The sequence below is a fragment of the Ranitomeya imitator genome, chromosome 4 (genome assembly GCF_032444005.1).
Source record: "Ranitomeya imitator isolate aRanImi1 chromosome 4, aRanImi1.pri, whole genome shotgun sequence".
In the NCBI taxonomy this organism is placed as follows: Eukaryota; Metazoa; Chordata; class Amphibia; order Anura; family Dendrobatidae; genus Ranitomeya; species Ranitomeya imitator.
The window spans coordinates 716007805-716035611 of record NC_091285.1 but is presented as its reverse complement, the minus strand read 5'-3'; the positions used below and the strand labels follow the sequence as shown (position 1 = coordinate 716035611).

The 27807-nt window shown below is 48.6% G+C and overlaps 2 protein-coding genes across 4 annotated transcripts in view; one reads left to right on the top strand and one right to left on the bottom strand.

Annotated features, from left to right (window-relative positions):
• Nucleotides 1-9602, top strand: part of CAMTA2 (calmodulin binding transcription activator 2) — a 137357-nt gene extending 127755 nt beyond the window's left edge. For 2 of the 3 annotated variants that reach the window (XM_069767515.1, XM_069767516.1), the window contains 2 exons: nt 7523-7597; nt 7675-8855. In XM_069767515.1, the coding sequence (XP_069623616.1) occupies nt 7523-7597; nt 7675-7738 (139 nt within the window). In that variant the 3' untranslated portion in view covers nt 7739-8855. Of the gene's footprint in view, nt 1-7522; nt 7598-7674 lie in introns of all 3 variants that reach the window. The other variant, XM_069767517.1, reaches the window with a different exon arrangement.
• A 104-nt stretch (nt 9603-9706) lies between these two features.
• LOC138674900 (zinc finger CCCH domain-containing protein 13-like) lies at nt 9707-26783 on the bottom strand. The gene is made up of 3 exons (XM_069762723.1): nt 26551-26783; nt 21125-21299; nt 9707-11722 (listed from the first exon to the last, which is right to left on the bottom strand). The coding sequence occupies exons 1-3, from the start codon at nt 26781-26783 to the stop codon at nt 9707-9709; spliced, it is 2424 nt and encodes an 807-aa protein (XP_069618824.1).
• Nucleotides 26784-27807: the final 1024 nt, after the last annotated feature.

Below are 27807 nucleotides of genomic sequence, written 5' to 3'. Positions count from 1 at the left end.
ATGAAATGAAAAACTATGGCAGGAGACACTGCTGATACAGAGACATAAAAAAGCTAGACTGCAGTTTGCCAAAATGTACGTGAGTAATCCAAAATCTTTCTGGGAAAGCGTCTAGTGGACAGATGAGACCAAGATAGAGCTTTTTGGTAAAGCACATCATTCTGTTTACCGAAAACGCAGTGAAGACTACAAAGAAAAGAACACAGTGCCTACAGTCAAATATAGTGGAGGGTCACAGATGTTTTGGGACATTTTTTGCTGCTTCTGGCACTGGGTGCCTTGACTGTGTGCAAGGCATCATAAAATTTGACGAAGACCAAAGGACTTTGGGTGGCAATGTAGTGCTCGGTGTCAGAGAGCTGGGTTTGCGTCCAATTTGTCTTTTTCCCTCTGTTTTTTGTGTTGTTCCAATACACACAAATGAAGTAAACCTGTGTATAACAAAGCGTGGGGGGATTGCAATAATGTTCTGGGAGAAATATTTCATTTTTTGGGAAAACTTCAAGGGTGCCAACGCTCTAAGCCTTGACTGTATATCGCCTGAGCTGCCACGTGCCTCACACTGATGAGTAATGAATCGTAATCACTCTCCATATTATGTACAGTATATCCTGTGCGTGCCTCGCACTGATGAGTAATGGATGCCTGGTCATCACTCTCCATATTATGTACAGTATATCTTGTGCGTGCCTCGCACTGATGAGTAATGGACGCTCGGTAATCACTCTCCATAGTATATACAGTATATCCTGTGCGTGCCTCGCACTGATGAGTGATGGACGCTCGGTAATCACTCTCCATAGTATATACAGTATATCCTGTGCGTGCCTCGCACTGATGAGTGATGGACACCCGGTAATCACTCCATATTATGTACAGTATATCCTGTGCGTGCCTCTCACTGATGAGTGATGGACACCCGGTAATGACTCTCCATATTATGTACAGTATATCCTGTGCGTGCCTCGCACTGATGAGTGATGGACGCCCGGTAATCACTCTCCATATTATATACAGTATATCCTGTGCGTGCCTCGCACTGATGAGTGATGGACACCCGGTAATCACTCTCCATATTATGTACAGTATATCCTGTGCGTGCCTCGCACTGATGAGTGATGGACGCTCGGTAATCACTCTCCATATTATGTACAGTATATCCTGTGCGTGCCTCGCACTGATGAGTGATGGACACCCGGTAATCACTCCATATTATCTCCAGTATATCCTGTGCGTGCCTCTCACTGATGAGTGATGGACACCCGGTAATGACTCTCCATATTATGTACAGTATATCCTGTGCGTGCCTCGCACTGTTGAGTGATGGACACCCGGTAATCACTCTCCATAGTATATACAGTATATCCTGTGCGTGCCTCGCACTGATGAGTAATGGACGCTCTGTAATCACTCTCCATAGTATATACAGTATATCCCATGTGTGCCTCGCACTGATGAGTGATGGACACCCGGTAATGACTCTCCATATTATGTACAGTATATCCTGTGCGTGCCTCGCACTGATGAGTGATGGACACCCGGTAATCACTCTCCATATTATGTACAGTATATCCTGTGCGTGCCTCGCACTGATGAGTGATGGACACCTGGTAATCACTCTCCATATTATGTACAGTATATCCTGTGCGTGCCTCGCACTGATGAGTGATGGATACCCGTTAATCACTCTCCATATTATGTACAGTATATCCCGTGTGTGCCTCGCACTGATGAGTAATGGACGCCCGGTAATCACTCTCCATATTATGTACAGTATATCCTGTGCGTGCCTCGCACTGATGAGTGATGGACACCCGCTAATCACTCCATATTATGTACAGTATATCCTGTGCGTGCCTCGCACTGATGAGTAATGGACACCCGCTAATCACTCCATATTATATACAGTATATCCTGTGCGTGCCTCGCACTGATGAGTAATGGACGCTCGGTAATCACTCTCCATAGTATATACAGTATATCCTGTGCGTGCCTCACACTGATGAGTAATGGACACCCGGTAATCACTCTCCATATTATGTACAGTATATCCTGTGCGTGCCTAGCACAGATGAGTAATGGACGCCCGGTAATCACTCTCCTTATTATGTACAGTATATCTTGTGCGTGCCTCGCACTGATGAGTGATGGACGCCCGGTAATCACTCACCATAGTATATACAGTATATCCTGTGCGTGCCTCGCACTGATGAGTGATGGACGCCCGGTAATCACTCTCCATATTATATACAGTATATCCTGTGCGTGCCTCGCACTGATGAGTGATGGACGCCCGGTAATCACTCCATATTATGTACAGTATATCCTGTGCATGCCTCGCACTGATGAGTGATGGACACCCGGTAATCACTCCATATTATGTACAGTATATCCTGTGCGTGCCTCGCACTGATGAGTGATGGACACCTGGTAATCACTCCATATTATATACAGTATATCCTGTGCGTGCCTCGCACTGATGAGTGATGGACACCCGGTAATCACTCCATATTATATACAGTATATCCTGTGCGTGCCTCGCACTGATGAGTGATGGACGCCCGGTCATCACTCCATAGTATATACAGTATATCCTGTGCGTGCCTCGTACTGATGAGTGATGGATACCCGGTAATCACTCCATATTATGTACAGTATATCCTGTGCGTGCCTCGCACTGATGAGTGATGGACACCTGGTAATCACTCCATATTATATACAGTATATCCTGTGCGTGCCTCGCACTGATGAGTGATGGACACTCGCTAATCACTCCATATTATGTACAGTATATCCTGTGTGTGCCTCGCACTGATGAGTGATGGACACCCGGTAATCACTCTCCATAGTATATACAGTATATCCTGTGCGTGCCTCGCACTGATGAGTGATGGACACCCGCTAATCACTCCATATTATGTACAGTATATCCTGTGCGTGCCTCGCACTGATGAGTGATGGACACCCGGTAATCACTCCATATTATGTACAGTATATCCTGTGCGTGCCTCGCACTGATGAGTGATGGACACCCGGTAATCACTCTCCATAGTATATACAGTATATCCTGTGCGTGCCTCGCACTGATGAGTGATGGATACCCGGTAATCACTCCATATTATGTACAGTATATCCTGTGCGTGCCTTGCACTGATGAGTAATGGACGCCCGGTAATCACTCTCCATATTATGTACAGTATATCCTGTGCGTGCCTCGCACTGATGAGTGATGGATACCCGGTAATGACTCTCCATATTATGTACAGTATATCCTGTGCGTGCCTCGCACTGATGAGTAATGGACACCCGGTAATCACTCTCCATATTATGTACAGTATATCCTGTGCGTGCCTCGCACTGATGAGTAATGGATGCCCGGTAATGACTCTCCATATTATGTACAGTATATCCTGTGCGTGCCTCGCACTGATGACTGATGGACACCCGCTAATCACTCCATATTATGTACAGTATATCCTGTGCGTGCCTCGCACTGATGAGTGATGGACACCTGGTAATCACTCTCCATATTATGTACAGTATATCCTGTGCGTGCCTCGCACTGATGAGTGATGGACACCTGGTAATCACTCTCCATATTATGTACAGTATATCCTGTGCGTGCCTCGCACTGATGAGTGATGGACACCTGGTAATCACTCTCCATAGTATATACAGTATATCCTGTGCGTGCCTCACACTGATGAGTGATGGACGCCCGGTAATCACTCTCCATATTATATACAGTATATCCTGTGCGTGCCTCGCACTGATGAGTGATGGACACCCGGTAATGACTCTCCATATTATGTACAGTATATCCTGTGCGTGCCTCGCACTGATGAGTGATGGACGCTCGGTAATCACTCTCCATAGTATATACAGTATATCATCTGCGTGCCTCGCACTGATGAGTGATGGACACCCGGTAATGACTCTCCATATTATGTACAGTATATCCTGTGCGTGCCTCGCACTGATGAGTGATGGACGCTCGGTAATCACTCTCCATAGTATATACAGTATATCATGTGCGTGCCTCGCACTGATGAGTGATGGACACCCGGTAATGACTCTCTATATTATGTACAGTATATCCTGTGCGTGCCTCGCACTGATGAGTGATGGATACCCGGTAATCACTCCATATTATGTACAGTATATCCTGTGCGTGCCTCGCACTGATGAGTGATGGATACCCGGTAATCACTCCATATTATGTACAGTATATCCTGTGCGTGCCTCGCACTGATGAGTGATGGACACCCGGTAATCACTCTCCATATTATGTACAGTATATCCTGTGCGTGCCTCGCACTGATGAGTGATGGACACCTGGTAATCACTCTCCATATTATGTACAGTATATCCTGTGCGTGCCTCGCACTGATGAGTGATGGACACCCGGTAATGACTCTCCATATTATGTACAGTATATCCTGTGCGTGCCTCGCACTGATGAGTAATGGACGCCCGGTAATCACTCTCCTTATTATGTACAGTATATCTTGTGCGTGCCTCGCACTGATGAGTGATGGACGCCCGGTAATCACTCTCCATAGTATACAGTATATCCTGTGCGTGCCTCGCACTGATGAGTGATGGACGCCCGGTAATCACTCTCCATATTATATACAGTATATCCTGTGCGTGCCTCGCACTGATGAGTGATGGACGCCCGGTAATCACTCCATATTATGTACAGTATATCCTGTGCATGCCTCGCACTGATGAGTGATGGACACCCGGTAATCACTCCATATTATGTACAGTATATCCTGTGCGTGCCTCGCACTGATGAGTGATGGACACCTGGTAATCACTCCATATTATATACAGTATATCCTGTGCGTGCCTCGCACTGATGAGTGATGGACACCCGGTAATCACTCCATATTATATACAGTATATCCTGTGCGTGCCTCGCACTGATGAGTGATGGACGCCCGGTCATCACTCCATAGTATATACAGTATATCCTGTGCGTGCCTCGTACTGATGAGTGATGGATACCCGGTAATCACTCCATATTATGTACAGTATATCCTGTGCGTGCCTCGCACTGATGAGTGATGGACACCTGGTAATCACTCCATATTATATACAGTATATCCTGTGCGTGCCTCGCACTGATGAGTGATGGACACTCGCTAATCACTCCATATTATGTACAGTATATCCTGTGTGTGCCTCGCACTGATGAGTGATGGACACCCGGTAATCACTCTCCATAGTATATACAGTATATCCTGTGCGTGCCTCGCACTGATGAGTGATGGACACCCGCTAATCACTCCATATTATGTACAGTATATCCTGTGCGTGCCTCGCACTGATGAGTGATGGACACCCGGTAATCACTCCATATTATGTACAGTATATCCTGTGCGTGCCTCGCACTGATGAGTGATGGACACCCGGTAATCACTCTCCATAGTATATACAGTATATCCTGTGCGTGCCTCGCACTGATGAGTGATGGATACCCGGTAATCACTCCATATTATGTACAGTATATCCTGTGCGTGCCTTGCACTGATGAGTAATGGACGCCCGGTAATCACTCTCCATATTATGTACAGTATATCCTGTGCGTGCCTCGCACTGATGAGTGATGGATACCCGGTAATGACTCTCCATATTATGTACAGTATATCCTGTGCGTGCCTCGCACTGATGAGTAATGGACACCCGGTAATCACTCTCCATATTATGTACAGTATATCCTGTGCGTGCCTCGCACTGATGAGTAATGGATGCCCGGTAATGACTCTCCATATTATGTACAGTATATCCTGTGCGTGCCTCGCACTGATGACTGATGGACACCCGCTAATCACTCCATATTATGTACAGTATATCCTGTGCGTGCCTCGCACTGATGAGTGATGGACACCTGGTAATCACTCTCCATATTATGTACAGTATATCCTGTGCGTGCCTCGCACTGATGAGTGATGGACACCTGGTAATCACTCTCCATATTATGTACAGTATATCCTGTGCGTGCCTCGCACTGATGAGTGATGGACACCTGGTAATCACTCTCCATAGTATATACAGTATATCCTGTGCGTGCCTCACACTGATGAGTGATGGACGCCCGGTAATCACTCTCCATATTATATACAGTATATCCTGTGCGTGCCTCGCACTGATGAGTGATGGACACCCGGTAATGACTCTCCATATTATGTACAGTATATCCTGTGCGTGCCTCGCACTGATGAGTGATGGACGCTCGGTAATCACTCTCCATAGTATATACAGTATATCATCTGCGTGCCTCGCACTGATGAGTGATGGACACCCGGTAATGACTCTCCATATTATGTACAGTATATCCTGTGCGTGCCTCGCACTGATGAGTGATGGACGCTCGGTAATCACTCTCCATAGTATATACAGTATATCATGTGCGTGCCTCGCACTGATGAGTGATGGACACCCGGTAATGACTCTCTATATTATGTACAGTATATCCTGTGCGTGCCTCGCACTGATGAGTGATGGATACCCGGTAATCACTCCATATTATGTACAGTATATCCTGTGCGTGCCTCGCACTGATGAGTGATGGATACCCGGTAATCACTCCATATTATGTACAGTATATCCTGTGCGTGCCTCGCACTGATGAGTGATGGACACCCGGTAATCACTCTCCATATTATGTACAGTATATCCTGTGCGTGCCTCGCACTGATGAGTGATGGACACCTGGTAATCACTCTCCATATTATGTACAGTATATCCTGTGCGTGCCTCGCACTGATGAGTGATGGACACCCGGTAATGACTCTCCATATTATGTACAGTATATCCTGTGCGTGCCTCGCACTGATGAGTGATGGACGCCCGGTAATCACTCTCCATATTATGTACAGTATATCCTGTGCGTGCCTCGCACTGATGAGTGATGGACACCTGGTAATCACTCTCCATATTATGTACAGTATATCCTGTGCGTGCCTCGCACTGATGAGTGATGGACACCCGGTAATGACTCTCCATATTATGTACAGTATATCCTGTGCGTGCCTCGCACTGATGAGTGATGGACACCCGGTAATGACTCTCCATATTATGTACAGTATATCCTGTGCGTGCCTCGCACTGATGAGTGATGGACACCCGGTAATGACTCTCCATATTATGTACAGTATATCCTGTGCGTGCCTCGCACTGATGAGTGATGGACACCCGGTAATCACTCCATATTATGTACAGTATATCCTGTGCGTGCCTCGCACTGATGAGTGATGGATACCCGGTAATCACTCCATATTATGTACAGTATATCCTGTGCGTGCCTCGCACTGATGAGTGATGGATACCCGGTAATCACTCCATATTATGTACAGTATATCCTGTGCGTGCCTCGCACTGATGAGTGATGGATACCCGGTAATCACTCCATATTATGTACAGTATATCCTGTGCGTGCCTCGCACTGATGAGTGATGGACACCGGCCTCCGCTCTGACATGGTGGTCCTGACCCTCTCCTGGCTTTTTCCTAGGGGCTCTTTTCTCACCAAGAAGCAGGATCAGGCTGCCCGCAAGATCATGCGCTTCCTCCGCCGCTGCCGTCACAGGTACAGGGAGGGTTTGAGGCCCGCTGCTGTGAGGATTGGGGGTCTCACACCTGACGCACTTTTGTGATCCCTCACAGGATGAAGGAGATGAAGCAGGCGCAGGACCTGGACTGTCTGCAGAAGAGGGGGCTGACCAATTAACCCCTCGCTACTGCTGGATCACGGACCGTCAGAGGCAGCGCAAGAGCCGGCGGGCCTGTGCCATACCATGCGCTGCCTATGAGCCGGGATGACGGGTGGTATCACTCATACCTCTTATGAGCTGCTGGGTGCAGCGCCCCCTGTGTGCAGCCGCCGTGTGCGCAGGCGCCTGTGCCCTGTACATGTGTCCATATATCTGCACGTTCCTGCCGCCCCGCGTATTTGTGACTGCTGGGGGGCCGCTCACCGGTGCATGTGGCTGTACGTGTTGGTGTGTATATATCCGCATATAAATATATATATATATATCGGGCTGTGTACATATATATATATCTGTACATTGTGGCCTCAGGCAGCTGGATTATTTATTTCACTGGCGTCATTTCATGCACTTTGATACTCGGATATTATATGATTGATGTTTTTCTCTTTTTTTTTTACTGATATTTCAGACAATTTTTCATGTTGTTTTTGTCGTTGTGTTTTTGTAAAAGCTTTTTCCGTACTTGTATCTTCGGCGGCTCCGACATCACGATGTCCTACGGAGGGACGACGCACAGATCCGGGGTCTCCGCAGACGTTCGCTGGCCGACGCCGCCACTTTCATCTTGGAGGGTCTATTGCACTATTTTTCTTTGTCCTCTCGCTGCCCGCGGCTGTCAGGTCGGACGCTGCCGGAACGGGCACTTTGCGCATTATTTGCTTGTTTCGCACTGCTGTACAGATTGGGGGGAGACGAGACCCGTCGGGGGTCCGGGGTCACTTATTAAGACTGTGCCTCTGCTGCACGTGGGCGCCGCTTCGGGGGTCTCGCTGCTGTCGGGCGACTAATGAGCCCCACGTCACCATCCCACAACACACAACTTTATACTTCGGGGTTTCTTAGTTTTTTTGCAAGATCACAATTAGTAAAATATATAAAAACATTACAGGATAAAGAACGATCAGAAGCAGAAATGTCCCCAGCCCCTCAGGGCGCGGCCTCTTGGTGGGCTCCACGTTTACGGGGTTTTGGACATTAGTTTTCATTTTCCTCCTTTACTTTTAATCCTTCAGAATCTCCTGTATTGAAAATCAACAGAAATTTATTTTTTTCCATTAGTTAACAAAATTATAATTTTTTTTTTCTCCCCTTTTTTTTTTTTGCTATTTCCTATAATTTGGTTTTAGATTTTTTTTTTTAAAAGATAGAAAATCTGAAAAATAAAATAAAAATCTGAAGACAGAGGAGCAAAGTACGACTGCACAGGACTCTGCCTGTCCGGGAAGCGTTAGATACCGACGCTATGACGTAGAGAATCCCTCCCGATCACCACAGATTACATTAAATGTGAAGGATTTATGGAAAATTCAGTATTTTAATATCTGAAGAAGTTGAAGAAATGTTGAGTTTTCTCCCGGACATCGGTCTCCTTTTTACCCTATTTTGTGTTCGTTTTTAACCCCTTTAAATACGTTTTCCATCCTCCACATCGGAGGACAGCAAAAATGTTAAAAAAAAAAAAAATCAAGGCTGAAAAAAAACGTAAAATATTTAACACTACAGATTGTGAATGAAATTATATTTAAGGATAAAAGCTATTTTATTTTTAGCGAACCTTGGGTGGGGGAGGGGGGATTTGCATGGAAACAAAATGTACATAATGTAATATAGAAAATTTCTGATATTCTAGAATTTATTGCCTGCTTCACATGCAAACCTTTTGGAGATGCAAGAATTGGATCAGTGGATTTTGCTCCAGAATTTCCGGCTTTGTTCTGAGTATTTTTTATCGTTTTTTTATTTTATTGTTTCTTTTTATTTAATTTTATCTGCATGACTTTGTACCCATTTACATTAAAATGCTGAATTGGCCGGAAAGAAGCCGCCTGTGGTTATTGTATCACGTGGAATTGGAAAGAATGCAGGGAGGAGCTATCCCAGAATGCACTGTGTCCTGTAGATGACGTCATTCCATTATCAGCCAATCATCTCTGCCCTCCCTGCAGTGGGTGGAGCCTGTACTCTGCCTGTGACATGCAGCGCACGGCGCAGTCTCCAGCCTCTCCCGAGCGCTGCTCCTCTGTCTCTCCCGGGCGCTGCTCCTCGGTCTCTCCCGGGCGCTTCTCCTCGGTCTCTCCCGGGCGCTTCTCCTCGGTCTCTCCCGGGCGCTTCTCCTCGGTCTCTCCCGGGCGCTGCTCCTCGGTCTCTCCCGGGCGCTGCTCCTCGGTCTCTCCCGGGCGCTGCTCCTCGGTCTCTCCCGGGCGCTTCTCCTCGGTCTCTCCCGGGCGCTTCTCCTCGGTCTCTCCCGGGCGCTTCTCCTCGGTCTCTCCCGGGCGCTTCTCCTCGGTCTCTCCCGCGCGCTGCTCCTCTGTCTCTCCCGCGCGCTGCTCCTCTGTCTCTCCCGCGCGCTGCTCCTCTGTCTCTCCCGCGCTGCTCCTCTGTCTCTCCCGCGCGCTGCTCCTCTGTCTCTCCCGCTCGCTGCTCCTCTGTCTCTCCCGCGCGCTGCTCCTCGGTCTCTCCCGCGCGCTGCTCCTCGGTCTCTCCCGGGCGCTGCTCCTCGGTCTCTCCCGGGCGCTTCTCCTCGGTCTCTCCCGGGCGCTTCTCCTCGGTCTCTCCCGGGCGCTTCTCCTCGGTCTCTCCCGGGCGCTGCTCCTCTGTCTCTCCCGCGCGCTGCTCCTCTGTCTCTCCCGCGCGCTGCTCCTCTGTCTCTCCCGCGCGCTGCTCCTCTGTCTCTCCCGCGCTGCTCCTCTGTCTCTCCCGCGCGCTGCTCCTCTGTCTCTCCCGCGCGCTGCTCCTCTGTCTCTCCCGCGCGCTGCTCCTCTGTCTCTCCCGCGCGCTGCTCCTCGGTCTCTCCCGGGCGCTTCTCCTCGGTCTCTCCCGGGCGCTGCTCCTCGGTCTCTCCCGGGCGCTGCTCCTCGGTCTCTCCCGGGCGCTGCTCCTCGGTCTCTCCCGGGCGCTGCTCCTCGGTCTCTCCCGGGCGCTTCTCCTCGGTCTCTCCCGGGCGCTTCTCCTCGGTCTCTCCCGGGCGCTTCTCCTCGGTCTCTCCCGGGCGCTGCTCCTCTGTCTCTCCCGCGCGCTGCTCCTCTGTCTCTCCCGCGCGCTGCTCCTCTGTCTCTCCCGCGCGCTGCTCCTCTGTCTCTCCCGCGCGCTGCTCCTCTGTCTCTCCCGCGCGCTGCTCCTCTGTCTCTCCCGCGCGCTGCTCCTCGGTCTCTCCCGTGCGCTGCTCCTCGGTCTCCCGCGCGCTGCTCCTCTGTCTCTCCCGCGCGCTGCTCCTCTGTCTCTCCCGCGCGCTGCTCCTCTGTCTCTCCCGCGCGCTGCTCCTCTGTCTCTCCCGCGCGCTGCTCCTCTGTCTCTCCCGCGCGCTGCTCCTCTGTCTCTCCCGGGCGCTGCTCCTCGGTCTCTCCCGCGCGCTGCTCCTCGGTCTCTCCCGCGCGCTGCTCCTCTGTCTCTCCCGGGCGCTGCTCCTCTGTCTCTCCCGCGCGCTGCTCCTCTGTCTCTCCCGCGCGCTGCTCCTCTGTCTCTCCCGCGCGCTGCTCCTCTGTCTCTCCCGCGCGCTGCTCCTCTGTCTCTCCCGCGCGCTGCTCCTCTGTCTCTCCCGCGCGCTGCTCCTCTGTCTCTCCCGCGCGCTGCTCCTCGGTCTCTCCCGCGCGCTGCTCCTCGGTCTCTCCCGCGCGCTGCTCCTCGGTCTCTCCCGCGCGCTGCTCCTCGGTCTCTCCCGCGCGCTGCTCCTCGGTCTCTCCCGCGCGCTGCTCCTCTGTCTGTCCCGCGCGCTGCTCCTCTCTGTCCCGCGCGCTGCTCCTCTGTCTCTCCCGCGCGCTGCTCCTCTGTCTCTCCCGCGAGCTGCTCCTCTGTCTCTCCCGCGAGCTGCTCCTCTGTCTCTCCCGCGCGCTGCTCCTCTGTCTCTCCCGGGCGCTGCTCCTCTGTCTCTCCCGCGCGCTGCTCCTCGGTCTCTCCCGGGCGCTGCTCCTCTGTCTCTCCCGGGCGCTGCTCCTCCCAGTCTCCTGGTCGCAATGTGGAAGGACAGACTGAAATTAAGCTCTAACTCGAGCGCCGTGACCCTATAAAAGGACGTCTCGTACCCCCTCATCTTGCACAACCAGGGAAGGAAACTAGACAAGAAGAATCCCCATAAGGATGGCCTTCTGATCTGGTGAAACTCTAAATTGTCTGTGTTCCCCCAAGACTGAAGAGGAGGATTAGGTGTGTGTTGGTGATTTTTGTGACAAGTTCTTACAGTATATAACACAGGAGCCACCATTTACAATAGGTCATGTCACAGCTCACCTCCTCCTCCTGTACAATGACTGACAACACTTCTATATACAGTAGATAACACAGGATCCATTGTAACGGATCCCTTTCTCTGTGGTGTCACTAATTCGTCACATGTGCGCTCTCACACGTGACTTGGGGTTGCGCCTGCAAGGGTTAATCTATCTCCCCACTCTGTCCAGCATTCAACCTCTGACCTATGCTGTAATGGGAGCATAAATGACACACCGACCCAGGCCACACACCCGCTCACACACGCTGCCGCCACCACTCACCGAATACACGGGCAATGAGTCCCGGAAATATTAATACTAATAATGTCTACCACTCATAAGGCTCACACACCTTAGGCTATGGATTCTTTTAGAACATTTAAGGTTCAACTTGTTAAAGTTTTATACTTTAATACGAAAAAGGTTCAGTGCTTACAATAAGAAAAGGTATAAAAATATAATAAAAAGACATACAACTTATACAAAACAGTATGAAATAAACAGGAGAAAACTTACAAAAATCATCTAACTTGTAGTCTGCTTTCTGCTCCATGAGGGTAGGATGAATGTAGACTGGATCACACCAGCTCGGCCGCCCCCATTATGTGAACACTTATTCTCTGCATACAGCCCTAATTATAGCTTGGTCTGGAGGTCAGGTTTCTAGACCAGCCCCTCAGGTTAATATCATAACTGCTGGCCCTTGATTGGACCATGGCCGCCCTACTAATGAATATATTATTTTTCTCTTGAGACACCCTGTGTAAAAGTTCTCACAGATGGATACCGTCAGGCCGCAATTAACATCTCCCCTCCAAGAGCTAGGAGGTGTCAAATGTTACCTTTGTTCTTGGTCCTAGCTTACACCTCCTGGTGAGATTTGGAGACAGAATTCTACTTGTCCCAGGAAAATAAATATTAACACCTGGGTGCAAACCTGCAGCCTTCAGGACAGATGTTCGTAGTCACACAATACCTATACATAAGGTCACTGCACATATATATATATATATATATATATATATATATATAAATATATATATATTCACCACACCTCCCTCCTTATGAACTTGCATGGGGGTTGACTTACAGGTCAGCTCCGGAGCACGTATCTGGTTCTGCCCCACCTTGGCGAGATAGGCCATCAGCATTGCCATGATCGACTCCCTTCTTATGCTGAATTGTGAAATGATATTGTTGTAATATCAGACTCCATCTAAGCAACTTCCTGTTGTCCCCAACTACTCTGAGACAACTCAATGGGTTATGATCTGTGATCATGGTGAAGTTGCGCCCATAAAGGTATGGTGGCAGCTTCTGCAGAGCCCACACAATTGCCAAACATTCCTTCTCAGGGCCACAGGCGAGGCCCAGGCACTGTGGGATTTTTGTATCACCTTGAGTTTCAGCATCTCCTCTACCTGTTCCCTCGTGTGCCTTCACCTCTGCTGACACACGGTATGCAGACTGCCGTACTGGGGGATTAGTACCAGTGTCCACATGGTGAACTGCTAAGTGCATCCTCCCAGGCTCCCCTGTGAAGACTTCGGTGAACTCGCTGAGCGCTCCCATCAGCTCAGACCTCTGACTGTGGGATAGCTCAGGGGTAAACTCTGCTGACTACAGGGCCTCCATGTACTGAGTCCCGGCCCCCACATCCAGTAACAGATCAGCCTCCCCCTCTTCAGGCCGGCTACAGACAGGTAAGACACAGGTCTCCCTGTCATGATGAGCCTTCAGCATAGTCACATGAAATACTTTCTGATGCTTTGCATGCTCATCTAGGGTCACCACATAATTAACATCATTCAGCCGCTTATGAATAGTATATGGTCCCTCCCATGCAGCCTGCAATTTATTCTGTAACATAGGGACCAACACCCAAACCTTCTGCCCTTCCTCGTAGGCCCTCAGTCTGGCATTACGGTCATACCAGACCTTCTGGTTGATTTGGGCCTGGGCCACGATCTCATGGGCCAGGTTGCTCAGTTTTTGCATTCTGTCTCTGAGCCGCAGTACATATTCAACCACTGAGACTCCAGTAGTTCTGGGGTCGTCCTCCCAACAGTCCTTAATCAAATCAAGTGGCCCCCTGACCCTCCTCCCATAAACCAGTTCAAAGGGGGAGAATCCAGTAGACGCCTGGGATACCTCTCTGTAAGCAAACATGGTGGAGGTACGGCTCCCAGTCTCTCCCTTCAGTCTCCACCAGCATTTTGAGCATTTGCTTTAATGTTCCGTTAAAATGCAGAGTCGGTTGGTTTGGGGATGATAGGCGCTGGCCACAAAATGCTGTACTTGTATTCTTTCACAGAGGCTTTCCATCAGATCAGACATGAACTGGGTTCCCTGATCGACCAACATTTCCCTGGGGAAACCCACACGAGAGAACAAAGTAAAGCTTTGTCTGCTCGGATGGAGGATAGTGCCGCAGCTTCCGGGTATCGTGTAGCATAGTCCACCACTGTGAGGATGTACTTTTTGCCAGAGCTGCTAGGGATTGCAATTGGCCCTATGATATCTGTTATGGCTGGCAATCAGGCAACACAGCGTGCAGTAATCAGCGCACATACAGAGATCTGGCAATAACCAAAAACAATAGGACGAGCTCTGAGATGTGGAATCTCTGTAGACTGCAGTACCTGATCTATCCTCACACAACTATAAGCAGCAGTGGATTGCGCCTAACACTACCTATGCAACTCGACACTGCCTGAGGAGCTGACTAGCCTGAAGATAGAAATACAAGCCTGACTTACCTCAGAGAAATACCCCAAAGGAATAGGCAGCCCCCCACATATAATGACTGTTAGCAAGACGAAAAGACAAACGTAGGAATGAAATAGATTCAGCAAAGTGAGGCCCGATATTCTAGACAGAGCGAGGATAGCAAAGAGAACTGCAGTCTACAAAAAACCCTAAAACGAAAACCACGCAAAGGGGCAAAAAGACCCACCGTGCCGAACTAACAGCACGGCGGTGCACCCCTTTGCTTCTCAGAGCTTCCAGCAAAAGATAATAGCAAGCTGGACAGAAAAAACAGAAAACAAACTAGAAGCACTTATCTAGCAGAGCAGCAGGCCCAAGGAAAGATGCAGTAGCTCAGATCCAACACTGGAACATTGACAAGGAGCAAGGAAGACAGACTCAGGTGGAGCTAAATAGCAAGGCAGCCAACGAGCTCACCAAAACACCTGAGGGAGGAAGCCCAGAGACTGCAATACCACTTGTGACCACAGAAGTGAACTCAGCCACAGAATTCACAACAGTACCCCCCCCTTGAGGAGGGGTCACCGAACCCTCACCAGAACCCCCAGGCCGACCAGGATGAGCCACATGAAAGGCACGAACAAGATCTGGGGCATGGACATCAGAGGCAAAAACCCAGGAATTATCTTCCTGAGCATAACCCTTCCATTTGACCAGATACTGGAGTTTCCGTCTAGAGACACGAGAATCCAAAATCTTCTCCACAATATACTCCAATTCCCCCTCCACCAAAACAGGGGCAGGAGGCTCCACAGATGGAACCATAGGTGCCACGTATCTCCTCAACAACGACCTATGGAATACATTATGTATGGAAAAGGAGTCTGGGAGGGTCAGACGAAAAGACACCGGATTGAGAATCTCAGAAATCCTATACGGACCAATAAAACGAGGTTTAAATTTAGGAGAGGAAACCTTCATAGGAATATGACGAGAAGATAACCAAACCAGATCCCCAACACGAAGTCGGGGTCCCACACGGCGTCTGCGATTAGCGAAAAGCTGAGCCTTCTCCTGGGACAAGGTCAAATTGTCCACTACCTGAGTCCAGATCTGCTGCAACCTATCCACCACAGAATCCACACCAGGACAGTCCGAAGACTCAACCTGTCCTGAAGAGAAACGAGGATGGAACCCAGAATTGCAGAAAAATGGAGAGACCAAGGTAGCCGAGCTGGCCCGATTATTAAGGGCGAACTCAGCCAACGGCAAAAATGACACCCAATCATCCTGGTCAGCGGAAACAAAACATCTCAGATATGTTTCCAAGGTCTGATTGGTTCGTTCGGTCTGGCCATTAGTCTGAGGATGGAAGGCCGAGGAGAAAGATAGGTCAATGCCCATCCTACCACAAAAGGCTCGCCAGAACCTCGAGACAAACTGGGAACCTCTGTCAGAAACAATATTCTCAGGAATGCCATGTAAACGAACCACATGCTGGAAGAACAAAGGCACCAAATCAGAGGAGGAAGGCAATTTAACCAAGGGCACCAGATGGACCATTTTAGAAAAGCGATCACAGACCACCCAAATGACCGACATTTTTTGAGAAACGGGAAGGTCAGAAATGAAATCCATCGAAATATGTGTCCAAGGCCTCTTCGGGACCGGCAAGGGCAAAAGCAACCCACTGGCACGTGAACAGCAGGGCTTAGCCCTAGCACAAATTCCACAGGACTGCACAAAAGCACGCACATCCCGTGACAGAGATGGCCACCAGAAGGATCTAGCAACCAACTCCCTGGTACCAAAGATTCCTGGATGACCGGCCAGCACCGAACAATGAAGTTCAGAGATAACTTTACTAGTCCACCTATCAGGGACGAACAGTTTCTCGGCCGGACAACGATCAGGTTTATTAGCCTGAAATTTCTGCAACACTCTCCGCAAATCAGGGGAGATGGCAGACACAATGACTCCTTCCTTGAGGATACTCGCCGGCTCAGATAACCCCGGAGAGTCGGGCACAAAACTCCTAGACAGAGCATCCGCCTTCACATTTTTAGAGCCCGGAAGGTATGAAATCACAAAATCAAAACGAGCAAAAAATAACGACCAACGGGCCTGTCTAGGATTCAAGCGCTTGGCAGACTCAAGATAAGTAAGGTTCTTATGATCAGTCAAAACCACCACGCGATGCTTAGCACCCTCAAGCCAATGACGCCACTCCTCGAATGCCCACTTCATGGCCAGCAACTCTCGGTTGCCCACATCATAATTACGCTCAGCAGCAGAAAATTTCCTGGAAAAGAAAGCACATGGTTTGAACACTGAGCAACCAGAACCTCTCTGTGACAAAACCGCCCCTGCACCAATCTCAGAAGCATCAACCTCGACCTGGAACGGAAGAGAAACATCAGGTTGACACAACACAGGGGCACAGCAAAAACGACGCTTCAACTCCTGAAAAGCTTCCACGGCAGCAGAAGACCAATTAACCAAATCAGCACCCTTCTTGGTCAAATCGGTCAATGGTCTGGCAATGCTAGAAAAATTACAGATGAAGCGACGATAAAAATTAGCAAAGCCCAGGAATTTCTGCAGACTTTTTAGAGATGTCGGCTGAGTCCAATCCTGGATGGCCTGAACCTTAACCGGATCCATCTCGATAGTAGAAGGGGAAAAGATGAACCCCAAAAATGAAACTTTCTGCACACCGAAGAGACACTTTGATCCCTTCACGAACAAGGAATTAGCACGCAGTACCTGGAAAACCATTCTGACTTGCTTCACATGAGACTCCCAATCATCTGAGAAGATCAAAATGTCATCCAAGTAAACAATCAAGAATTTATCCAGATACTCACGGAAAATGTCATGCATAAAAGACTGAAAAACAGATGGAGCATTGGCAAGTCCGAACGGCATCACCAGATACTCAAAATGACCCTCGGGCGTATTAAATGCCGTTTTCCATTCATCTCCCTGCCTGATTCTCACCAGATTATACGCACCACGAAGATCAATCTTAGTAAACCAACTAGCCCCCTTAATCCGAGCAAACAAGTCAGAAATCAATGGCAAGGGATACTGAAACTTAACAGTGATCTTATTAAGAAGGCGGTAATCAATACACGGTCTTAGCGAACCATCCTTCTTGGCTACAAAAAAGAACCCTGCTCCCAATGGTGACGACGATGGGCGAATATGTCCCTTCTCCAGGGACTCCTTCACATAACTGCGCATAGCGGTGTGTTTAGGTACGGACAAATTAAATAAACGACCCTTAGGGAATTTACTACCAGGAATCAAATCGATAGCACAATCACAATTCCTATGCGGAGGTAGGGCATCAGACTTGGACTCTTCAAATACATCCTGAAAGTCCGACAAGAACTCTGGGATGTCAGAAGGAATGGATGACGAAATTGACAAAAATGGAACATCACCATGTACTCCCTGACAACCCCAGCTGGTTACCGACATAGAGTTCCAATCCAATACTGGATTATGGGTTTGTAGCCATGGCAACCCCAACACGACCACATCATGCAAATTATGCAGTACCAGAAAGCGAATAACTTCCTGATGTGCAGGAGCCATGCACATGGTCAGCTGGGCCCAGTACTGAGGCTTATTCTTGGCCAAAGGTGTAGCATCAATTCCTCTCAACGGAATAGGACACCGCAAAGGCTCCAAGAAAAATCCACAACGTTTAGCATAATCCAAATCCATCAGATTCAGGGCAGCGCCTGAATCCACAAACGCCATGACAGAATACGATGACAAAGAGCACATTAAGGTAATGGACAAAAGGAATTTGGACTGTACAGTACCAATAACGGCAGAGCTATCGAACCGCCTAGTGCGTTTAGGACAATTAGAAATAGCATGAGTAGAATCACCACAATAGAAACACAGTCTGTTCAGACGTCTGTGTTCTTGCCGTTCTACTTTAGTCATAGTCCTGTCGCACTGCATAGGCTCAGGTTTACTCTCAGACAATACCGCCAGATGGTGCACAGATTTACGCTCGCGCAAGCGACGACCGATCTGAATGGCCAAGGACATAGACTCATTCAAACCAGCAGGCATAGGAAATCCCACCATTACATCCTTAAGAGCTTCAGAGAGACCCTTTCTGAACAAGGCCGCTAGTGCAGATTCATTCCACAGAGTGAGTACTGACCACCTCCTAAATTTCTGACAATATACTTCTACATCATCCTGACCCTGGCATAAAGCCAGCAGATTTTTTTCAGCCTGATCCACTGAATTAGGCTCATCGTAAAGCAATCCCAGCGCCTGGAAAAATGCATCAACATTACTCAATGCAGAATCTCCTGGTGCAAGAGAAAACGCCCAGTCCTGTGGGTCGCCGCGCAAAAAAGAAATAATAATCAAAACCTGTTGAATAGGATTACCAGAAGAATGAGGTTTCAAGGCCAAAAATAGCTTACAATTATTTCTGAAGCTCAGGAACTTAGTTCTGTCACCAAAAAACAGATCAGGAATCGGAATTCTTGGTTCTAGCATCGATTTCTGATCAATAGTATCTTGAATCTTTTGTACATTTACAACGAGATTATCCATTGAGGAGCACAGAGCCTGAATATCCATGTCCACAGCTGTGTCCTGAAGCACTCTAATGTCTAGGGGAAAAAAAAGACTGAAGACAGAGCTAAGAAAAAAAAATGATGTCAGGATTTCTTTTTTCCCTCTATTGGGAATCATTGGTGTGGCTCCTTGTACTGTTATGGCTGGCAATCAGGCAACACAGCGTGCAGTAATCAGCGCACATACAGAGATCTGGCAATAACCAAAAACAATAGGACGAGCTCTGAGATGTGGAATCTCTGTAGACTGCAGTACCTGATCTATCCTCACACAACTATAAGCAGCAGTGGATTGCGCCTAACACTACCTATGCAACTCGACACTGCCTGAGGAGCTGACTAGCCTGAAGATAGAAATACAAGCCTGACTTACCTCAGAGAAATACCCCAAAGGAATAGGCAGCCCCCCACATATAATGACTGTTAGCAAGATGAAAAGACAAACGTAGGAATGAAATAGATTCAGCAAAGTGAGGCCCGATATTCTAGACAGAGCGAGGATAGCAAAGAGAACTATGCAGTCTACAAAAAACCCTAAAACGAAAACCACGCAAAGGGGCAAAAAGACCCACCGTGCCGAACTAACAGCACGGCGGTGCACCCCTTTGCTTCTCAGAGCTTCCAGCAAAAGATAATAGCAAGCTGGACAGAAAAAACAGAAAACAAACTAGAAGCACTTATCTAGCAGAGCAGCAGGCCCAAGGAAAGATGCAGTAGCTCAGATCCAACACTGGAACATTGACAAGGAGCAAGGAAGACAGACTCAGGTGGAGCTAAATAGCAAGGCAGCCAACGAGCTCACCAAAACACCTGAGGGAGGAAGCCCAGAGACTGCAATACCACTTGTGACCACAGAAGTGAACTCAGCCACAGAATTCACAACAGATATCCACAGCCACTTGCTGGAAAGGCTCATCGATCACAGGCAGTGGTATCAATGGAGCTTTCTGTATATTCCCGGACTTTCCAACTCTCTGACAAACTACACATGATCGACAGTAATTGGTAATATCTGTCCCCATCTTGGGCCAATAGAAGTTAGGTGTCAGGCAAGCTTTCGTCTTTTGTATTCCAAGGTATCCAGCCAAAGGAATTTCATGGGCAATTCTCAATAATTGTTTCCTAAATGGATAAGGGACGATCAGCCGCCGTTCATAGTCCCAAGATTCTGTTGTATCCGTGGGGATAGTCTCTGTATACAGTCTGCCCTGGTTCCAGTATACTCTCTCTTTGTCAGAAGCAGCAGGGGGTCGGTCGGCAAGACATCTGAGCCCCTCCAGACTGACATCTGTCCGCAGGGCCTCCTGGAAACTGTCAGCCTGCAGGCCCTGGCCTAGTGTGACTGCCAGGCCCTGGTCTGAAGCTGAGTCTTCAGTGTTTGTTATCAGGGACCTTGGGGGGCCTGACATGTATGGAGGCTCCGGGACCACAGTATGGGCCTCCTGTCCTGGCAGTTCTGAGACTCATCCTCTAATCTCTTTAGTTGATTCTGAGCCGCTGCCTGACTCCGGGTCACAGCTGCCACATATTTACAGTCCTGTGCATTGGGACATTTTCCCTCGCACAGGATCTCAGGTGGGTCACTTGCTTCCACCTTCTCTGTAGCATTTACTTGCAAGGGAAGAACATAGTGGGACCCCATCCTCCCCAGGTCCGTGCCTAGCAACACATTGGTGGGAATAGCCTCTGATACTCCCACTTCCTCAGTCCTTTCCCTGCTCCGCAGTCCAGGTACACACGGGGCATGGCAGGGCTGACCCCTCCATTCCCGGTTATAGACAGTCTTTCCTGGTATGATATCGGCAGGGGTTACCATGGCTGGATGCACCAGGTTCACCTCTGCCCCAGTGTCCCTGAGACCAATGGTGACTTTGTTGCCAACAGTGACAGTCTGACAGTTCTTATTAGCCCTTGCATCAGAGCCGGCCACAAAGAGGACAGATGGTGGGGACACAGACGGCTTTGTGGTTGTAGTTGGGCATTTCTCCCTGTCAGGGCAGACAGCGCTAACATGTCCAACTTTTGACCAAAAAAGATCATGCCCACACAATTGGGAGCTACCAAAAAGACACATCTGCAGGTTTTTCTCAATATCTGACATGAAATCAGAATAAACCTTTCCTGTTTTAGGACACTAGGATTACCATAATTATTAATATTTGCCAAATGCCAGAATACTGAGCGAGAGAGAGAATGGTTTAAGGCATTTGTATTACTTACCGTAAAGTCAAAAGTTTCCATACACTAAGATTTCTATGCCTTTACACAATTCTGGACTGCCCATATGATGGCGTTATTTGTTTGGAAGCTTCTGATAATTAGAGACACACCTGTGGATGTATTTTAATGCAAACCTGAAACACATGGCTTCTCTGTGTAGCCTTACGTGAAAGTCTCAAGAAAACAGCCAAGATATCAGGAAGAGAATTGTGAACTGGCACAAGTCTGGCACATCCTTGGGTATAATTTCTAAGATACCTGAAGGTGCCTCATTCACTTGTACAAACAATTATACGTAAGTACAAACAAGATGGGAATGTCCAGACATCATACCGCTCAGGAAGGAGACGGGTTCTGTGTCCCAGAGATTAAGTGCTTTGGTCTGACATGTGCTTATCAACCCAAGGACAAAAGCAAAAGACCTTGTGAAGATGACAGAAGCTGGCAATATTGTGTCAATATCCACAGTGAAACAAGTACTGTATCACCATGGGCTGAAAGGCCACTCTGCCAGGAAGAAGCCATTACTCCAAAAGAAACAAAAAAAAAGCCAGATTAATGTTTGTAAATGCACACAGTTACACAGACCTTAATTTTTGGAGACATGTCTTGTGATTTGATGAAACTAAAATTGAACTTTTTGTGCATAATGGCCGTCGTTACATTTGGAGGAAAAAGGGAGAAGCTTGGAAGCCTAAGAAAACACCATCCCTCCTGTGAAACATGGGGGTGACAGCATCATTTTGTGGGGTTGTTTTGCTGCAGGAGAGACTGGTGCACTTCACAAAATAGATGGCATCATCAGAAAAGAGGATAATGAGGTAATACTGAAGCAACATCTCAAGACGTCAGCCAGGAAGTTACCGCTTGGGCGGAAATGAGTCATCCAAATGGACAATGACCCGACGGATACTGCCAAAATGGTAATAAAGGAGCTTCAGGATATCAAAGTTAATGTGTTGGAGCGGCCATCACAAAGCCCCGATCTCAATCCTATTGAAAATTTACGGGCAAAGATGAAACGGCCGGTGCCAGCAAGGGACCTACAAACCTGGATCAGTTACACCAGTTTTGTCAGGAGGAATGGGCCCAAATTCCGACCAACTATTGTGAGAAGCTTGTGGAAGGAGATCCCAAACGTCTGACCCAAGTCATTCAGTGTAAGGGGCAATGGTACCAAATACTAATGAAATGGATGGAAACTTTTGACTTTGCAGTAATAAAAATTCCTTAAAACATTCTCTCATTCTTGCACTTGGCAAATATTAATAATTATGGTAATCATAACTGACCTAAAACGGGAAAGGTTTTTTCTGATTTCATGTCGGATATTCAGAAAAACATGCAGCTGTGTCTTTATAAATAGTGGATGGAAACTTCTGGTTTCAGCTGTAACACTGTATCCATCTGCAGTCATGGCAGTCTTCTTGGCCTATGAGGTTAATGGACGTGGGCCTCCTACTTGAAGTCCATGACCCTGTTAATCTGTAGGTTGTCATTATCGACTTGTCGGGAGGAACACCATGCTGGACAGATCCATTTGATCCTGCTGTAAGGCTTTTCTGTGGATTCAGACCTGAAGTGTGACGAGGATCTCGTTACTTCACCCGAGAGCCTGCTAGATGATAATGGAGGCTCCGTGTTCCGTGGCAGTTCTGCCCAGTGGAACATGGAGATACTGGTTCTGCAGTCTTGGCATCTCCAGGGCTCATCTGAACCAGTTGGGAATAGGAATGGTGGGAGGACTCCTGCCATGGACTGTGATGTTCATGAATAACTGCAGAAACAGGAGAGAACATATAGGCCAGAGCCTGTGCAGTGCGGACAGGGCCTCCCCAGCCATGTGAAGGGAAGGTTTGCACATCGGCGCTGAGCCTGTCACCATGAGATCCCGGGCTCTTACCAAATCCCAGGGATCGTAGTCCTGGACCATAAAGAAGGAGCTTCATCCTCTGCACAATTGCTGTGAAGGTTTCTGGACCTGTGCCACCATTTTTGAGATTTCTGACCTGAACGTACATGGGTAACAGAGCACATTGGGTGGCAAACTCTCTTTCCCTCCCGTAAGGAGGAATCTAACAGGGAAGGAAATCTCTTCTCGAGTTATCGGCAGCACTTTATTATTCCATCGACAATACAAATCCTTCTACCAGCCAGAGTAGACCAGAACCAGCACCAGGTCTCGGTAACGCTCCGTCTACAGAAGAGCTCAGATGGTCTGGTGTCCTAGCCTCCAGTTACCATAAAGAATATGTCCAGAAATACAATAGTGATGACCAATAGATAAGTCATCAAAGTCCGACCCTGTGAGAATTGGCTCCGCAGGCTGGAAACGCACGAACGGAGAAGCAAAGTGTCCGCTACCCAGAACTGCCGATCAGCTCCAATGGAAGAGACTGGGAGCTCAACTGCAACTTTCCAACCCAAATGCCAATGGCATGGCTAACTCAACTGCAACTTTCCAATCCAGGTCGTCGCTCCGCACAATCCAGGCTAACTGTAATAGTACATCATAATACTCCCAAATATCCCCCATCCTCTGGAATTCCACGCCTCAACACGTCTGATTATCCACCACCCTCGGATCCTTCAGTCTATTCGTTGCTCGGGTTTTCCCGAGCACGCTCGGGTGGTCTCCGAGTATTTGTAAGTGCTCGGAGATTTAGTTTTCGTTGCCTCAGCTGCATGATTTACAGCTGATAGACAGCTTGAATACATGTAAGGAATTCCCTAGCAACCAGGCAACCCCACATGTACTCACGTTGGCTAGCAGCTGTAAATCATGCAGCTGCGTCAACAAAAACTAAATCTATGAACAGTTACTAATACTGGAGACCACCTGAACGTGCTAGGGAAAACCCGAGCAACGACTACACTCGCTCATCACTACCGAAAACCCATTTCTTTAGGAAAGCTTACAGCCTGCAATAACCATTTTGCCGCCTCACCACCACCAGAGCTGCTGCACCCCCGACCTTCTGTCTCTTCCCCATTATCCCGTAGAATATAAGTCTGCAAAGACAGGGTCCTCTCCTCTCTGTACCAGTCGGTCTTCGTAAATTTGTTTACTGTAAACGATATCTATAACTTTATATGTAACCCCTTCTCATGTACTGCACCATGGAATTAATGGTGCTATAAAAATAATAATAATATATGAGGGTGATACCATAGAAATGGTATATATGTGTATGGATTTCAAAAAGTGGAAATTGGTGTACTCATTACCAAAAGACAGGTTCAGCGCAAATAGCATGAAAAACATATAGGAACAATGCACCAAGGAACAAAAGGGTAGAAAGATAAAACCAATATCTATTGACACATTTTACAAATTGTACACAGTGTGTGATGACACAGCATTGTATCTTAATTATCCAGACATCTATTTTAAGTAAGCCAGGAGGCCTAGACTGTCATCTGCATGTTGACTCTTCTTGTAGGTTGAATTGATGAATGGTTGTTTTTTTACCTCTTATATCAGCTTCTACAGTTTATTGCACTGTTATCTTTGCAAAGCAGGGATGCAGGGTCACTGAACAATGATGGTTGCTGATATGTTGATTACACATTATACCAGGCCACGCAGTTGAAGAATAAACTATAAATAATCAATGTGGGTGAACCTCATCACCCATTCCCCTTAATCTGTGATTGATGGCTTGAAGAACAGTTGTGAACTATAAAAAAGGGATATGCCTCTGTAACAAGACATTCAGAGATCCAAAGAATCATAGACTCTTTACAAAACCACAGCCAGGAACACTGTACAAGACGGCAGCAAACATCATGGCTCCATCACGAAGGACACAGATTTAACATTCTAAAGGATGTCAGCTTGGGGTATTTTGCTGGGACTGTTCTACGTGTTATTTTCCTGTTTTGTGCTTCAATAAAATATTGCCACACTGTTTTACCCTCACCTTGTGTTATTTGAGTATTACACCCATGGTTAAAGGAGAATGCGCATTCGGTGGGATGATCCCTGGTTCATGTGATTTCGGCTAGTGGACTATAGCACCCGCTAACCTCTCGTGTCTCCATAGAATGTTCTAGACAAGGGTGATTACGAAGGAGTGACCGAATGGCACCGCAGCAAACAAGGCAGTTGGAAAGTGCATAATAGATAATGCAAGATATGTGTACAATGAAAAATTAAGGACATGGAAATTCCAGCCCGCGACTCCCCACAATCCAGGCCACCTCTTGCCATATTCCGGGCCGTTGCTCCGAACATTCCAGGCCACTGCTCATCACATTCCAGGTGACCACACTGCATAATCCAGGTTGTCGCTCTGCACATTCAAGGCTCGGCTCATAATATTCCAGGCCACCGCTCTCCACTATCTAGGCCTCCGCTCATCACATTTCAGGCTGTTCCTCCTCACAATCCAGGCCGCCGTGCTGCACATTCCAGGCCACCGTTCAGCACATTCCAGGCCGTCGCTCCCCTACTTCCACATTACATTTGCATGCTCTCTTTTTTCTTCCCTCATGCTGCGCTGCTCTCTATTTCCTTCTTGCCACTCTTCGTGTCCCTCCCTGACGCTCCGCCATTTTCCGTTTCCCTCCCTGACGTTCTACTACTCTCTTCTCTCTCTGACGCTCCACAGTGGTTTCCTTTCCTGACACTTCACCGCACTCAGTTTCCTTCCTCACACTCTGCTGTCCTCAGTTTCCTTCTGTTTCCTTCCTCACAATCCTCCGCTCTCCGTTTCCTTCCCTCACGCTCCACCGCTGTTTATTCCCTCACACTCCGCCAGTTTCTTCCTTCATGCTCCGTCGCTTTCGGTTTCCTTCCCTCACACCCCGCTGCTGTTTCTTCTTCACGCTCGGCTGCTGTTTTCTTCCTTCACGCTCCACTGCTGTTTTCTTCCCTGATGCTCCGCAGCTGTTTTCTTCCCTCAAGCTCCGCAGTCTTCCGTTTCTTCCCTCGCGCTCCGCTGCTCTTCGTTTCCTTCCCTCACGCTCCGCTGCTCTGTTTCCTTCCCTCGCAATACACCACTGTTTCCTTCTCACGCTCCGCTGCTGTTTTCTTCCTTCACTCTCTGCTGCTGTTTTCTTCCCTCATGCTCCACAGTCTTCCGTTTCTTCCCTCGCTCTCCGATTCTTTCCCTCACGCTCCACTGGTTTCCTACTCTCATGCTCCGCCGCTGTTTTCTTCCCTGACGCTCCTCAGTCTTCCATTTCTTCCCTCGTGCTCCGCCACTCTGTTTCTTTCCCTCACGCTCCTCTGTTCTGTTTCCTTCCATCACACTACACCGCTGTTTCCTTCTCTCACGCTCCGCTGCTGTTTCCTTCTCTCACGCTCCAGTCTTCCGTTCCTTCCCTCACGCTCCGCTGTTCTTTGTTTCCTTCCCTCACGCGCCAGTCTTCAATTCCTTCCCTCACGCTCCGCAGTATTCTGTTCCTTCCCTCACGCTCCGCAGTATTCTGTTCATTCCCTCATGCTCCGCTGCTGTTTCCTTCTCTCACGCTCCGCTGCTATCCGTTTTCTTCCCTCACGCTCCGCTGTTTCCTTCCCTCACGCTCCGCAGCCTTCTGTCCTTTCCCTCACGCTCCGCTGCTGTTTCCTTCTCTCGCGCTCCACTGCTGTTTCCTTCCCTCACGCTCCACTGCTCTCCGTTTTCTTCCCTCACGCTCCGCTGCTCTCCGTTTTCTTCCCTCACGCTCTGCTGCTCTCCGTTTTCTTCCCTCACGCTCCGCCACCCTTTGTTTTCTTCCCTCACGCTCTGCAGTCTTCCGTCTTCTCTCGCGCTCCGCTGCTCTCCGTTTTCTTCCCTCACGCTCCGCCACCCTTTGTTTTCTTTCCTCACGCTCTGCTGCTGTTTCCTTCCCTCACGCTCCACTGCTCTCCGTTTTCTTCCCTCACGCTCCGCTGCTCTCCGTTTTCTTCCCTCACGCTCCGCTGCTCTCCATTTTCTTCCCTCACGCTCCGCTGCTCTCCATTTTCTTCCCTCACGCTCCGCTGCTCTCCGTTTTCTTCCCTCACGCTCTGCTGCTCTCCGTTTTCTTCCCTCACGCTCCGCTGCTCTCCGTTTTCTTCTCTCATGCTCCGCTGCTGTTTCCTTCTCTCACGCTCCGCTGCTCTATTTTCTTCCCTCACGCTCCGCTGCTCTCCGTTTTCTTCCCTCACGTTCCGCAGTCTTCCGTTTCTTCCCTCGCGCTCCGCTGCTCTCCGTTTTCTTCCCTCACGCTCCGCAGTTTTCTGTTCGTTCCCTCACGCTCCGCTGCTGTTTTCTTCTCTCGCGCTCCGCTGTTCTCCGCTTCTCTCAT

Bases quoted from the DNA above. Each gene is read 5' to 3' on its own strand.
- LOC138674900 (XM_069762723.1), bottom strand. From the start codon at position 26,783: ATGGAAGGAAACAGAACAGAGGAGCGTGAGGGAAAGAAACAGAGTGGC. The intron at 21,300-26,550 runs GTGAGAAGGAAA...CTGCCCTGACAG, and splicing joins GAAGAAAACAGCAGCGGAGC to GGAGAAATGCCCAACTACAA. The intron at 11,723-21,124 runs GTAACCCCTGCC...CATTGCGACCAG, and splicing joins ACCTGGTGCATCCAGCCATG to GAGACTGGGAGGAGCAGCGC.